At 44.3% G+C, this 14,653-nt stretch overlaps 1 protein-coding gene across 1 annotated transcript in view; it reads left to right on the top strand.

Moving 5' to 3' along the window:
* Nucleotides 1-10,997, top strand: part of LOC142498962 (transmembrane protease serine 11C-like) — a 48,316-nt gene extending 37,319 nt beyond the window's left edge. Inside the window, exons 9-11 of the mRNA XM_075607662.1 lie at nucleotides 6,377-6,639; nucleotides 8,246-8,388; nucleotides 9,788-10,997. Of these exons, the coding sequence (XP_075463777.1) occupies nucleotides 6,377-6,639; nucleotides 8,246-8,388; nucleotides 9,788-9,949 (568 nt within the window). The 3' untranslated portion in view covers nucleotides 9,950-10,997. The remainder of the gene's footprint in view (nucleotides 1-6,376; nucleotides 6,640-8,245; nucleotides 8,389-9,787) is intronic.
* Nucleotides 10,998-14,653: the final 3,656 nt, after the last annotated feature.

Raw genomic sequence — 14,653 nt, 5'->3', positions numbered from 1 at the left:
AATGCGACCTGATCATTGATGACGGCCGCTATACTACACAATGCCCGCATCCCAGGTCCAGGGATCTCTTCCCATTCATCATCATCAGGGGTAGCACTCAATCCTGGTCGTTGTGATAGAGCATCGGCCCCAATGTTCAAAGGCCCTGGCTTGTACTTCAGGGAGAATCGGTAGTTACATAGGGTCGCCAGCCATCGGTGTCCGGCTGCATCCAATTTGGCGGAAGTATTGATGTACGTGAGGGGATTGTTATCGGTCCTTACCTCAAACGTAACACCATAGAGGTAATCATGAAGTTTCTCCGTGATCGCCCATTTGAGAGCCAGGAACTCTAACTTGTGTACCGGATATTTCTGCTCACTGGGTGTCAGACTGCGGCTGATGTAGGCTACAGGCCGAAGACCCTCGGGGTGCTTCTGATGCAGGACAGCGCCCAGTCCATTGAGACTGGCATCCACATGCAGGACATATGGTTGTTCTGGGTCAGCATATGCAAGCACTGGTGCTTCAGTCAGGCTTTTCTTCAAGTTCAGGAAGGCCCGTTCACACTCAGGCGTCCACTTATCGCCAAACGGTTGACGGGCCGACGTGGCCTTTCTCCCAGTATCTTCAGGGTATATCTTCAGCAAATTGTTCAGGGGTTTAGCTCGACTAGAGTACCCTTCCACGAACCGACGGTAATACCCACAGAAACCGAGTAAGGACCGCAGTTCCGTGACATTATCGGGACGCGGCCAGTTCACCACCGCTTCTACCTTGGCTGGATCAGTAGCAATCCCTTGAGCAGACACGATGTGTCCCACGTAGGTCACCGAGGTGTGACAAAACCTACACTTGTCGAGTGATAGCTTCAATCCTTCTTGGCCAAGGCGATCTATCACCTTCAGCAGCCTCTCCTCGTGTTCTTCTAAGGTCTTTCCGAAGACAATGATGTCATCCAGGTAAACCAGACACTCCCGAGGGTTCATGTCCCCTATTGTCTTTTCCATCAGCCGCTGGAAAGTAGCAGGGGCTCCACATATACCTTGGGGCATACGCGTAAACTGGTAGAAGCCCAGAGGACAGACGAAGGCAGTCTTTTCATGATCCTCTTCACTCATGGGTACCTGGTAGTACCCAGATCGCAAATCGAGCACACTAAACCATTGGCTCCCGTTCAGAGCATTCAGGATCTCTTCAATACGAGGGAGATTGTATTGGTCAGGTACCGTACGATTATTCAGAGTCCGATAATCGACACACAATCTTACAGACCCATTCTTCTTCCTTACTACCACTATGGGTGATGCATAAGGACTCCGTGACTCCGTCAGTATTCCAGTGGTCTTCATCTCCTCCAGGACATCCCTTACATCGTCCACATCCCTGGGGGAGATACGACGAGAACGTTCACGGAACGGAGTGGCGTCACTCAGCCTAATAGTGTGTTGGGCGCTGCGGCTGCGGCCCACATCCATCTCGCTGGTAGAAAATACTGTTCTTCTTTCCCTCAGCTTGGCTGTCAGTCGACCCTTCAACTCAGTTGGCAGAGTCGAGTCTCCGAAGTTGAAGTCCAGGTCGACTAACTGCTCACCTACTGCAGCGGCGTTCACCTGGGGCGCTGTTTCTACCGGGCTGACGGGATATATACTGCCCAGACTTTGTCCTACATCGATGTCCATTGGAAATGGAGAGATGTTTTGAATATACACATGGGTTCGGAGAGGAATTCGGGTCGTCCACTCTCTTACTTCAGGTATTACCCTATATCCTCTCTGGATCTCTTCCTCAGGGTCACTCTCCAGAGAGAACAGATGATCGGTCTCCTCCCGATCCGGATAACAGCACCAGACGGCCAGGCGTTTCACTCCCCCTGGTGAAATGGTCGTCAATCCGCGTTGACGATTGTAGAGGTCCCCGTGACGCTCTAGGGCATATACTCGGTTGCACTCCTCTCTCAGTACAGGATCCAGGCGTGTATTGGCCATTGGCAATTCATTAGTCTCCTTCAAGTAGGCTCTGATTACAGCTCGTACTATATCCGTATTTGTCCCCAGGATGACCGGGTACTGACACTGTCCTTGAGGCTTTGGGCACACCATTGCCTCCACATGCATGGGATGTTTCTTGCCGGTATTCAATTGAAGTATCTCCAGTTGAACGCTCACAATCCCATCGATAGGGTAATCCTCGTTGCTCAACCCCCTCACCTTCATATGTTCCGCCGACCGCAGGGGACAATGCTTCAGGTGCTGGTCGTAGAAGTGCCGGTATATTATGGTCACTTGAGACCCGGTGTCCAATAGAGCAGCAGCATAGACTCCCTCTACTACCACATGTACGATGGCCGAAGGGCCCACCTGACAGTAACCATCTCCCCCTGGAGTTCCTTCGCCTGGGCTCAGGTCAGGAGGGGCTTCGGAAGGCGTGGGGGTGGCCTCGGTGGTTTTGGCTTCTCAGGTCTGCCTCTGACAGATCATAGCCCTGGCCGAGCTTCCTTTACGGGGCGTTTCCTTTTCTTGGGTGACTCCATTAGGGCACTCTCTAGAGAAATGGCCTTTCTGTCCACAGTTATAGCAGACAACGTCTTTGAGGTCCAGTCGTTTTGGGTAAGTGGGGGAGGATCTCCCCGAAGCCCGCCCTTTCGTTGAGGGCGACTTGGGTGGCGCATCTTCCTCTTTGACAGGTGTCTTGGTCCGGCGAGCGGAGGCTCCCGGGGTGTCACTGGCCGGAGGATCTCTGACCTTGGTGCCTGCATGCAGCTTGGTATAGGCCTCATGCCCTTTTACGATCCCCAGAATGTCCATGAAGGTAGGGGGAGGTCCCTCCTTTAGTGAGCACCTGATCATGATCACGATGTGATGCGTGGGGATGGCCCCTCGGAGGAACTGCTTGCGCCGATATTCGTCCATCTCTGAAGATAGGATGAGGCCGCAAGTTCGCAATTTCCACAGGACCAGCTAGATGCGTTGCAGGAAGTCGGACAGGTCTTCCTTCTCCTTCTGTCGGAGAGCGTAATATTTGAACCACAGCTCGCTCTCCTCTTCCTCTTTGCCATAGATCTGGACTAACAAGTCTACCATCTGGTGAGCAGAGAGATCAGGGTCTTGGTCACGCTGTGCACTGACCATGGTGGCCGCTGGGGGTCGTAGGCTTTCCAGGATTCTCTGCCGTCTGACCGTTTCAGAGCAGGGCCATTCGTCGGTCACCTTGAGGGTGTGCTCCTTCCAAGAATCGATACTTTCTTCGCCTGTGGGGACAGGAACCGTTCCTGAGAACGCCTTCAATTTCCTATAATTTTGGGCTTGAGCGGACGTAGTTATCGCTTCCACAAGCTGCGGGAATGTCACTCCTAGCAGAGAGCCATCATTGTCGGAGCCACTGGCTATCGCTGCTCGCTGCCTGTTAGGGGTTGGGGTAGAACTGTTCACAGACCTGTTAGTAACCGGTGATGTTGGTGGACTACCGGCCCAGCTGGTGGCCCCTTGCCTAGCATCAGAAGAGAAGGTCACTCTGGGTAGGGATATATCTGATCGGATGGGTGTACTGGCGGCCATATCTCTGTCGTCCCAACCCTCATGTCTGGGGAGGGAAGTGACGTGACTGGAAACGGTTCCGGGGTAAATTAGAGGGCACCCTTGCGGTAAAGTCTCTGGTAGATACACTACTCGTGGGCCTCTATCAGGAAGTATAGCTTGTTCAGTGGCTAACAATAGGGTGTTCTCTTGCCGGTCAATGTTATAGTGCTTGCTGATGAGGCGGGCGCCCGCCAGACCAGGTAATGTCCTCACTGCGCTGCAGACAGTAAACATGGAGACATCAGCAGGCACCTCATCTACGGCGACCACGTGTCGCAGAAGCTCTCCTAGCTTTTCGGCCCAGTCGGCCACTTGTTTGGGCGTGAGCGCAGACATGCTGACTGACAGGGTAACGGTAACTACAAAGTGGGGCACCCCTGGACTCTCAGCAGCGCCTCCAAATGTAACGGGTATTCCCTATGAATACAACCGCTACTACCTGCTGTGCAACCTGTGTGGCTCTCAGTAGCCTAAGCCTCCGCTTGGGGAACCTGGGGTACATGCATGTTATACATCTCTGGGTGCAACGCCTCCACCTGGGAGGGATCCCAACGGAGTGGGAGGAGACCCTCACAGGAAACAACCACACAAAGCGAGCAAATATAAAACAGGACTGGCTTTACTGCATAGCAAAACATATATTATCACACATCACATAACCATGACTCCTCTCTAGAGGAGCCACATGTGGCGTCACACAGCACGCTAACCACTATGCGCCACGGCGGACGCTAACCACTCTGCGCCACGGCGGACGCTAACCACTCTGCGCCACGGCGGACGCTAACCACTCTGCACCACGGCGGACGCTACAACCTCTAGGCATCACGGCGGACGCTAAACTCCCACAGAGTGACCCCACCCTGTGTCCAGTAACCCCCACCCAAATGTCTCGCACTCCCAAATGTCAAACACCAATGTCTGTATATATGTGTGACTATGTCTGGTGATTAGGCCTTGTTGGTGCACGTGAATGGTAGGTTACCTGCCCGGGGCTCCAGCCACGGGTACCGCGATATCACTGGAGATCCGCCCAATCCGACGTTGTCCTCCACACCGCATTGGGTGAATTCCAGCGCGGATAATATCACCTTAGTCCCAGGGTTGTAGGTGGTGTTCTGAGCCCAGAACCCACCTCGCAGGGCCGCACGGATTCAGCACTGTGTCCCTGACTAAGCAACCAATTAATGGGGCAGTGTCCCTATCTAGGGCCTGTCCCTAAGCTCCACAAACTACTAGGTGGCTCAGGACCTAACTGGGACCTTGGGGCTGCTGGCCTAATGCAGAGGGTCACTGCGCATGCGCGAGCTATCTGGGGCCTTCCCGCGCTGTCTGGGTCACTGCGCATGCGCAACAGACCTAGCATGGCGGCGCCCTGCTCACCGGCCGCCGGGGACCCCAGCAACGCGATCGCGGCCTCGGCAACCGGCCCGATCGCGTCCCCGGCAACCGCCCGACTGCGCCATAGCAACCGGCCCGATCGCGTCATAGCAACCGGCCGCAACACACACCGCGCGCTCGCAACGGGGAAGGAGGGGGTGAGTGCGCGAGGGGGGACCTGGCTACATATGTATGTATGTATGTATGTATATATGTATGTATGTATATATATGTGTGTATATATGTGTGTGTGTGTGTGTGTATGAATATATGTATGTGTGTGTGTGTGTGTGTGTGTGTGTGTGTGTGTGTGTGTGTGTGTGTGTGTGTGTGTGTGTGTGTGTGTGTGTGTGTGTGTGTGTGTGTGTGTGTGTATGTATATATATATATATATATATATATATATATATATATATATATATTTGTGGTCATTTTGGTGGTTTCTTAGTGCTTGCTGGGTACTTGTGTTGTGTAAATAAAACCTCAGATTTTAATTGGCATAGTTAAAATAAAAGCGGGATACAAAACAAACATTTGTGCTCTAAAATACAGTTAATTATAAAAGGGTGTACATTCCTTATATGCAGTACCTAATATTGATCAATAATTGCAATCAAAATATAAATATATACACATGATACACATTAGTATACGGTGGTCTAGAGGGCTGAAAATAATTTGTAGCATCAATGCTCAGCCTATATACAGATTCCTAAATGTACTGTATATCTGGAATAAATCTCCTATGATGTAGCCTCAGTTTTAGCAAATATACAGGTAGCATATTTAGAGCACAAATGTCTGTTTTGTATCCCGCTTTCATTTGAACTATGCAAAATAAAATCTGAAGTTTTATTTACCAACAATATATCTTTACTCCGGCAGTAGTGCACCCTTAAGGGATTTCTTCCATAAGTACACACATACTTTTTCTGTTATTCTGATAACTTCCCAGGCAGCACACACCTTTACATGCAGCGTTTTCTCAATGTTGAGCAAGGTTCTTCTATATCTGTTTACAATTAATTTAAACCAGAAGGAAAAAGAAACATATCAATTTTTACATAAGAAACAAAAAAAAATACATTTTTGTGATTTAATCTTTCTAGGCAAGCAATTTCCATTAATAATGTATTTAAAAAAGAACAACATTGTTTTTTGGCCTACGTATGTGGGCTGCCCCTTTAGGGCACCTTAAAGGATCCTACAATTGGCTTATAATTGTTTAATAAATATGGGTTAGTATTTTTCATTTTAGTACCGATAAAGGTATTTGTATGACGCTTTTTCCATGATTCCTAAATTATAAGCCTATAAAATGTACGGTGATATACATATGTCTGACAGAATATCTCAGTTTTTGTTTGTTTGTTTTTTTACATCCAAACACTCAGAATTGTATCTTTAAACTGATTACATATCCCCTTGTGTTTCCCCAGGAACCATGATCTGAATTTGTGGACAGTGGTGCTAGGAACAATTTCTTTACATTCCATATCTGGCTTAAGAATCCAGGAACTTATTATCTATGAAAATTACACCAGTAAAACACACGCAAATGATATTGCGATGCTTAGACTGTCCACTCCAGTCAAGTTTACAAGGAATATTCGCCCAGTGTGTCTACCGGAGACATCTGATATCTTTCCTGATGACACATTGTGTTTCGTCACTGGATGGGGAGCGCTTACTAGTGATGCAGGTTAGTATTAATTAAATCTGGTTTTTTTACAACTGAAATGTAAACTTCTCATTTAAGGCCAAAATTATGTATACATAGACACTAAGAATAAGCAGTAAAGCACTAAAATCAGTGAGATTTGTGGATTCTGGATCACAAAGAGTTTTAATGGACAAGTACTATATTTATTCGGTGAAAGTCTAAGGGGCCTATGCAGAGAACAGCGCTGGAAATAATTGGAGATAACAATAAATTGTAACTTTAATGGCGTGATTTTATCTCCATATGCAGAAAGGTCTGAAAACTGCATTTAAAATCATGTGTGCATATGGAGAGTTTCAACCGGCGAGATGCGCGCTGGTGAAACATGTTTGAAAAAAAGCGTGTTTTTTTTTGTATTTTCCAATCTCGCTGGTGAGCTCCAGCTTCCTGCCAACTTTTTTTGGCGGAGGTAATTGTATAATTTCTCTCCATGTTATTGGCGCGAACAGCCACTAGATGGCGATCGCGCCTTTCTGAATAGGGACATTTTTACAACTGGCGAGATTTAGGTTCTCGCCAGCCGCGTGGCGCAATTTACAAATAAAAAAAAAATGGCGCGTTTTTCTTCACTCGGCATTATCTGTTTTTCTCTTGCCAAATTTCGGCAAAAAATGGCGATTTTTATGTTTGCGCTGCTCTCTGCATAGGCCCCTAAGTCTGAGATTTCTTATGCTAAAATGGGTGAGACTCACTCAATCAGTGAAAGGCACAGAAAATTAATGATTGAATGATAAATTACATATCTGTAGAGGACAGTAAAGAAGATTTGTCTTGCTTGGACTCACTGGTTCGCCAAATAAAGATTTTCTTCATTAAATGGGTGCAAATAAATGTCCCACCTTCCAATATATATCAAATAGTCCACGGCACGGACCTTTTCTCAATTTAATCAGAGACATATAGAAAACATCTGTTACAGCATCATTTCAGTCATCAGGTTTGCATCATTCAGGCATATAGAATGTAGTTATAGAGTGGATAATCTGTAGCTTGGTGATTTTAACGGATTATGAATTCTATAAACTAAAATGCAATCTTTATACATTTCTCTCAAACAGTCTAAACATTGCAGTCACCTATTTCTCTTACTGTCAGATCAAAATATTCTTGGTCAATCATCAATGTCTAAACCAATATTCCTTCAGATACTTTGATATAGAAGAAACTCTTTGTTCTGTCACTAAATAACTATAGTTAATCCTATGTTCTTACTCCTTTTCTCTCCATTGTATTGTCTTACTAACTAACCATCTATTTAATTAACCTTTGAATTCAAACTCTTACAACTTCAGCAAACATTTCTACACCTGCTGTCTTCAGATTGATTTTGTCTTATCATTGCAGAGTAGCTAATCACTTTCCAATATAAATTCTAACTTTAATGCTAAATAAACCAGTTACATGAGAGAGAGAGAGAGAGAGAGAGAGAGAGAGAGAGAGAGAGAGAGAGAGAGAGAGAGAGAGAGAGAGAGAGAGAGAGAGAGAATTATTTCAAACAGATAAAATAAAGATTTAATTTTCTGTTAAATTAAAACCTGATTTAAAAATACTGAGCAATAAGTCATGAGACATGTTTTGTTTTTAGGGGCATTATCTCAAGTTCTGCAACAGGCCCCATTGAAGACCATTAATTCAAGTAAATGCAGCAGTCCTCAGTTGTATGGAGATGTAATAACAACGTCAATGATCTGTGCTGGTTATGTGACTGGATTAATTGATGCATGTCAGGTGAGTTTTGAATATTCAGTCCATTGACCCCATGGAGAGGATTATGTTGCGTCTTTACACTTTATAGACAGATTAGATGTTTTCTTTGTATAACAGTTGTTTTTGTATGCTGTTGCTGTTAGCAGTCTCAATCTAATTGTAATACCTATGGCAAGAGGACACTTTGTAGCATAGTATTCTCCCACCTCATAGGCTAGTGTGATTCAGTAATATAATAGGCAAAGGACAAATTAATCATGATCTTTTAAGATTACATATTGGATCAAGGAGCAGAACAATGATGGTCCAAATCCAGATACCAGTTTCATGAAAATGATGTACTGAAGTACTCAGCGGTTACAAGAAGTATGAGTATTGTAGCTCATCATAATAATATAGGGTCTCTTTTCCCCTTACAATGGTGAGCATCCGCGATGCCTATTTAAAAAAAAAAAGATTATTCAGTTCCCATGCTTTATATTTCATTAGTATCTACATAATGTTACTCTTTTGCAGATCCTTTCACTTTTAGTACCGCCTAGTGATCAATGCAAAGATATTTGTAGTATCTTAACCAAATATTTTACTGTTACCAGATTCTACTTTTTACAACACGGCAACATGTTGATAACATCAGTTGCATAAATTTGTGTAAAAAACAAAACCCTCATATATTCCTTATATACATTATAACTTTTGGATTAGATAAAAAAAATGTAAACTTTGAACTATTACTTGTATGTTCTTTGTTTAAATATTCTGACAGTCTATGAAATTGAGTCAGTACCAGAAGTGTTATTATATCATAATAAATAATAGAAACAAACTATAACATTTTGGGATGTCCTTTTAATGGACAAAAACAACTTTTTATTCGATCAAAGTATATCTGTAGATTCTATGTTAACATATTAATGAACTTTTGGACAAACTAGGTTTGTGAACATGCGGATTTAGGGGTAGAGTAGGGAAGGCAGTGGGATGGAGTGAAACGAGGCCTAATGGGATGATATCCGCCAGGTGGAGCATCAAGCGCTTTTGTACTGTGTGTGTTATCTAAAAATAGTTCACAGTTCTAGTAGTCATGTTGCTCCTGGAGCAATGTAGTTTGTGATACATTTTAAGGGACCATGGCATGAAACTATAGTATAGAAGGCTTTCAGAACCTCACAAGTTGTTCCTTAAGTGTTCTGGAGGAGACCTGTGATGTTTCAAAAATGTACACACTTACATTTTAACTATGAAGAACCCTCATGCGGGTCCATTCAAATATATCAAAACCTACAACAATTATTCTGCTCTCTAAAGGGTAATTGTCTGATTCTCTCAAAATAATTGATATCGACAGTTTCATTTGTGAGCTCAGCTTCCAATCAAGACACTTTTAAACTAATCCACTTATATATTTTTTGTGCCATAGGGAGATTCCGGGGGCCCTCTGGTTACCCAAGCATTTAACAACACGTGGTTTCTTATTGGAACAGTGAGCTTTGGAGTTGGATGTGCCCAACCCAACAAACCAGGTGTCTATTCTAACATTATTTTTTTACGGAACTGGATAATGGAAAAGACAGGTGTCTGAACCACCATTGAAGAGAGCACGTGGAAGCCAAAGACTATATGAATACTCTTAACTAGCACTATATTATTTTATGACTACCTCATTTCTTGGCACAATGAGATACTTTCTCATACAAAGAGGACTTTTACAGTATCTTCAACTCCCCTTTTGGAACCAACAGCAAACAAAAAGTGTAAATACATTGCAGATGACAATGTATGGTGCTGGCAAAAAATGTCATTCCCAAGGATCCCGTATTATTGTTTATCTTAATGTGCTTCGCAGTAACAGAGAAAAGAACATGGCTATTCATACATAAAGGCTGTCACAAAACACTATGAGGAACATGGTCATCATCCTTTAAAGTAGCAATCCTCCCCAGTAGCTTTGTAACCTTTTTATATTAAAAGATTGCTGTGGGGTCACTAAGACACAGCTGAGATGTCATATTATGATGATGTCATGACTTTCCGTACCATGAGCCTCTGGAGTAATACTGACCAAGTGACCATATTGTTCTCTTGAAGAAGAATTATTTATAGTAATTGTTTTCCAAACTGTGAATACCATAGTGCAACTTTGATACCCCCCCAAATCAATTAATGTAAAAAATAAGTGCTTCTTTAATTGAATTAAACTTTTTGGGTTCCTGTTATACAGGAGTATGGATTACTCATTAAAATGAGTCGGTGATGTTTTTCTGTAGCCTCATGTCTTTTATAAAGATGACGTGTTTGAGTTTTTTCTCACAAAGCTGGAATAACTGGAATACAGTGTGTTCCACGTGTGTTGCTCACACTGTCAGCAGCCATGGAGTGAATATGTGCAGTGGGTGGTTGCTCAAATCATCACGGCCTTCTGCTTCCAGGGACTACAAATCATATCGCAAATATCATAGGAAACGTTCATTTTGAGTTGATCATTTTAATTAAAATGTTGACGTAGTTATCATTATAATTGTGTGTTTTCTGTAATGCACACTATTTTGTCATTCATTTTTCCTCTATTGCCTCCCAATGTTTTATTTGGTTGGTATATTTCCTTGTTATTTACTTTAAAAAAGACACTCTTAAACCTTTTTTGTTTCAATAAAATAATTGTACATCATAAGGACTCTGTTGCACTCAAATAAATATTTGTTAATCAAAAATACATGAAAACTTTTTTGTTTTTTATTTGAGCAAAAATCTAGAGAACGCACAACATTTCGGGGGTCAATACCCCTTCATCAGGGAAACATAATCATACATAAATAACATACAAAAACTGCATCTACTGTATACACACACCTTGCATACAAACAATGTTGCCTCATTTGCGTATTCTGACGTCAGGGTCGTTGTATAAACCTCAATCTGTAATTCGAGCTTATCAGAATCATACCATATCATTAGAAGGAAATTAAAACCAATTTTTATAACATGCAAGGTCCATGTAGGATGGTAAATAAAGAAGTTATGTTATGGTGATATTGGAAATTACATGGTACAACCGCATTAAATAATGTAATATATAATATGACGCTACTAAATATAACGCTAATCAACATCACAGGAATTATTGGATCTGATCTCGTTTTAAATCAAATGGTTAATTTTAAAAACTATACAATGACATTGAGGGAAGTAATATGGGTCCCTCTCAAAATCGACAGTATTTTCTGGTCTGATCTATGACAAGAATCTTCTGTGCTAGGCGGGAGGATGTCAAAAAGGTTGGAGGTGATTTTAAACTAGGAAGGCAGAGGAAGGACAAGCAAGAGGTATGGATTAGACAGACCAGATAGGAATGGGGAAATAACTATGGGTCTTGGGGGTGGAGTAGGGGGGAAGTGGGAGTTTGGCAAGCAGGGAGGCACCCATATTAAATACAGATAATAATAGTACACTTCTAAAGACTACATCCAATTGGAGTAGAAAAGGAGGATCAGATAAGATAATAATAGCACAAACTGGTAAAAACCTTAAGTGCATGCTTGTTAATCAAGAAGCCTGACAGATAAAATGGGGGAGCTTGAATTAATAGCTATAATATCATAGGGATTACTGAAACATTGTGGGGTGAAACCCATGACTGGGCAGGCAATTTAAAGCGTTAAACCCTTTTACAGAGGGATCGAGCAATTAGATCAGGGGGAAGTATGTTTATACGTTAAACCGTATTTTAATCCAATTATAAGGGAATATGTTTATGAAAGGAATGATGAAAATGTAGATACCTTGTGCATAGAAATTAGCAGTGGAGGTAGAAGTACAAAGAAAATGTTTGTATGGATATTCTATAAATATATATATAATAAATATCTGAGCTTGACGAAGCCAAAATATTTTTGCAAATGGAGAAGGTCAAACTAGGTCACATTTTCATCACGGGTGATTTTATTGTCCAGTGAGATTAGTATTACAACTAAAAGAAACAGGTTTGTGGGGGAGGAGAGAGATTAGCGGGAGAGAAACGATTTGTGTTTTGTCATGAAAACATATAGGAAATGTCTGGATATAAATTACATTTTCCCACCGAATTTTGGCATCCTGTATTTAAAAAAACTTAAATGTGGCAAATCTATGTGTATCCCTTCACTGGCAATGAGCCACAGTATATATCAAGAGTGGCTCTGTGTCTGATCTCAAGAAATATTAAAGTGTGGGTCAATCTCTTTGCAACTCATGCTAGAAAGCCTATTTAAATTCAGGACACTATGCACTCTGGTACCATCACACTTTGGCCACTGCCAATGAGTAGTTTAGGCTCCTGTTGCACTGAGGAACAGGTTAATGTACAGATAAGACCAGCACCACTGACTGCTAAAATAGTAAGTTGTTGTATATTGTGACGGTGGGGGTAAATGTGACTGTGTTTAATAAAATGCAAGCCCTTTATTACCCCTACCTGTCAGTAATACAGTTGTATTATGTTATGTATGTATATCTATGTATTATGTCTTAGCCTGGTTACAACACCTCAGAGGCCAGGGGTTAATTTTGGCTTCAGGAGTAATGTTGTAAAAGCTGTCTGTGACCTTTCCCTGTAGCATTTTTTATGTAACTAATGTTATGTTGCATTTCAACCCACCAATCGGGCTGGGGCACGTTGACAGCACCTGGCCCTAAATGTTGCAATGTTAGGGCTTAAGGTATACAAAGGTGGGGAGGGAAACTCTGCAGGGGTGAGCAAACATTTTATGCCGAGCCCCCCTTTTCATCCATGAAATTTCTCGGGCCCCCCCTGCCTGATGTAATCAAAATCACATGACGTCAGCGCACGTGAGCTGGTTCAGCTATTGAGGGCGAACCAGCTTTGTAAACGCCCCGGCCACGCGTCTACAAAAAAAGTATTTATAACACAAATTACATAACTTAAAAATAAATATTAAGACATTTGTCTAATAGCGACCCCATTTATGCTGTATTATTAATCTCTCTCTTCCCGCCACATTAGAATCTCTCAGGACCTCTCTCCCCTCTCCTAGTCTCTCCCTCTCCCTGTATTTCTCACTCCCCCTCCAGTCCCTCTCTATCCCTCCCCTCAGTGTCTCCCCCCACTCTTTTTCCCTCCCCCTGTGTGTCTCTCTCTCTTGCTCCCTCGCCCTTGGGGCTCTCTCCCTCCCCCCATTGTCTCTCACTCTCCTTCCAGCCATTGTCTCTCCCTCCAGCCATTGTCTCACTCTCCCTCCAGCTATTGTTTCTCCCTCCACCCGGTGTCTTTCTCACACTCTCCCTCCAGCCATTGTGTGTCTCTCTCCCTCCTGCCAGTGTCTCCCTCCCTCCCACCAGTGACTGTCTCTCCCTACCTCCAGTGTCTCTCTCATCCCAATGTCTCTCTCACCCCCCTCCCCATGTAGCTCTTTCACCCCCCCTCCCCATGTCACACTCACTCTCACCCCCTTCCCCATCTCACAGTCTCACCCCCCTCATGTCACTCACACCCCTCCCCATGTCCCAGTCTCACAGTCACTCCCCCATGTCCTAGTCTCACAGTCACTCCTCCATATCCCAGTCTCACAGTCACTCCCCCATGTCCCAGTCTCACAGTCACTCCCTCATGTCCCAGTCTCACAGTCACTCCCCTATGTCCCAGTCTCACAGTCACTCCCCTATGTCCCAGTCTCACAGTCACTCCCCCATGTCCCAGTCTCACACTCACTCCCCATGTCCCAGTCTCACACTCCCTCCCCATGTCCCAGTCTCACTCTCAGTCCCACCCCCCATGTCCCAGTCTCACCCCATGTCCCAGTCTCACCCCCCCATGTCCCAGTCTCACCCCCCCATGTCCCAGTCTCACCCCCCCCCCATGTCCCAGTCTCACTCCCCCATGTCCCAGTCTCACTCCCCCATGTCCCAGTCTCACTCCCCCATGTCCCAGTCTCACTCCCCCATGTCCCAGTCTCACTCCCCCATGTGCCAGTCTCACTCCCCCATGTGCCAGTCTAACTCACCCCCTCTCCCGATGTCACACCCGCTGATGCAGGAAGCAAGGAGATGCTGCTGTGTAGCTGTGCAGCCCACCGCCACCTAATGGCCAAAAAAGAAAAATTGCCGCTGCAGACGGCTTTTTTTCCTCTGCTCCTGGCAAAATTGCCGCTGCTTCCTGCGCCCCCCCTAAACAATCTCCCAGTTTGCGCACCGCTGCCCTAGAGAGCCTCAAGAAGCTGAAGGAGTTGCAGTAGCTGTTAGCTTGGACGTTTAGCTGCAGCTCAAGTTTCTGTACCAGTGGGTATTCCAGCTG

This window comes from Ascaphus truei, chromosome 1, assembly GCF_040206685.1.
Source record: "Ascaphus truei isolate aAscTru1 chromosome 1, aAscTru1.hap1, whole genome shotgun sequence".
NCBI classification, from domain to species: domain Eukaryota; kingdom Metazoa; phylum Chordata; class Amphibia; order Anura; family Ascaphidae; genus Ascaphus; species Ascaphus truei.
This window is presented reverse-complemented; position numbering and strand designations above follow the sequence as displayed.